The 1,158-nt window shown below is 67.3% G+C and overlaps 1 protein-coding gene across 1 annotated transcript in view; it reads left to right on the plus strand.

The window, feature by feature from the left end:
• Positions 1-1,033: 1,033 nt before the first annotated feature.
• The window catches only part of CAMK2B (calcium/calmodulin-dependent protein kinase II beta), a gene marked incomplete at its 3' end in the record, with an annotated part of 7,514 nt that continues 7,389 nt past the window's right edge, over positions 1,034-1,158 (plus strand). The window contains exon 1 of the mRNA XM_014958689.1: positions 1,034-1,133. Within this exon, the coding sequence (XP_014814175.1) occupies positions 1,034-1,133 (100 nt within the window). The remainder of the gene's footprint in view (positions 1,134-1,158) is intronic.

Genomic DNA, 1,158 nt, shown 5'->3' on the forward strand with positions numbered 1-1,158 from the left:
CCCCCTTCCCTCCCCCAGGGTCCTTCCACTCTCCCAGCACCTCCCACATCCATGACCCCCCCCAAGCTGGTGCTAGCGGGAGCTGAGGAGGAGCTTGGTTTTGGGGGGGCTCATTTGCCCTCAAGGCCGTGGTACGGGAAGATTTTACCCCCCAATCCATGCGCAGGGTTGGGGGAGGTAAAAATGGGGTGGGGGTGTTAGGTGGGGGCAGACCTCATTGGGGGAGGGGGGACAGCACCCTCCTCCATAGCGGAGGGAGATTTTGCAGGGGTAGGCATGGTCCCTTCGGCGGCTACCAGGGTGCCATTGGGGGCTATTCTCTTGCTTTCCCCAAAATCCAGCCCATCCTGGTTGCCATGGCAACGTGTTTTCCCCCCTCATCTATCCATGTCACCCGCCAGCCACTGCGTGTGTCCCCCCCGCCCCTTGCCAGGATTTTTGGGGACATCTGCCCCCGGCCAGTGGGGAAACTGAGGCACAGATCCACGCCTCCCACTCCCACGGGGGGGATCCGTGACTCTCCTCCCTCCCTCAGGAGCTGGCACCCACCATATCCTGTCTCCCTGGGGCCACGTGGGAAGGGGATGGGGGGGTGCCAGGCCCTGGAGGGATTCACCCTTGTCCCCTGACGGTGGCAGGATCCCCATGGTCCCAGCCGGTGCGGGGCTCTTGGTGTCCTGGGATGCGGGGACCCAGCCTGGCCACCACCCTCCCAGGCCCATGTGTCCCCCATGGGACGCGGTGTGGTGGGGCCAGGGTGCTGCCAGGCTCTGCCGAGTCCCCAGCCCCAGCCCCCCTACACCCCCCCAGGCAAAGCAGGGGCACCTGCTGCCCCTGGGGACCCTCCAGGCAGGGGATGGGCAGGGGCGTCTGTCCTGGGAGGTGGTGGTGGCACTTGGAGGGGCATTGGGTGAGCGGGTGGCACTGTCCGGCATGGGCACGGCTACACTGTCCCTGTCCCCATCCCCGGGGATGCCGTGTCCCCCTGTGCCTGCAGCCAGGCCCCGTGGCTGCTGCCATCACTGTTGCCACCATGGCCACAGCCGCCACCGTCGCCACCGCCGCCATCCGGGCCACCCGCCATCCCCATGGCAACGGGCTGCTAGCGCCGGATTCTTCCCGCGACCCCTTCCGTGATGCTGCCCCCCCCACCCCAAC

The sequence above is a fragment of the Calidris pugnax genome, unplaced genomic scaffold (assembly GCF_001431845.1).
Source record: "Calidris pugnax isolate Ruff unplaced genomic scaffold, ASM143184v1 scaffold244, whole genome shotgun sequence".
In the NCBI taxonomy this organism is placed as follows: domain Eukaryota; kingdom Metazoa; phylum Chordata; class Aves; order Charadriiformes; family Scolopacidae; genus Calidris; species Calidris pugnax.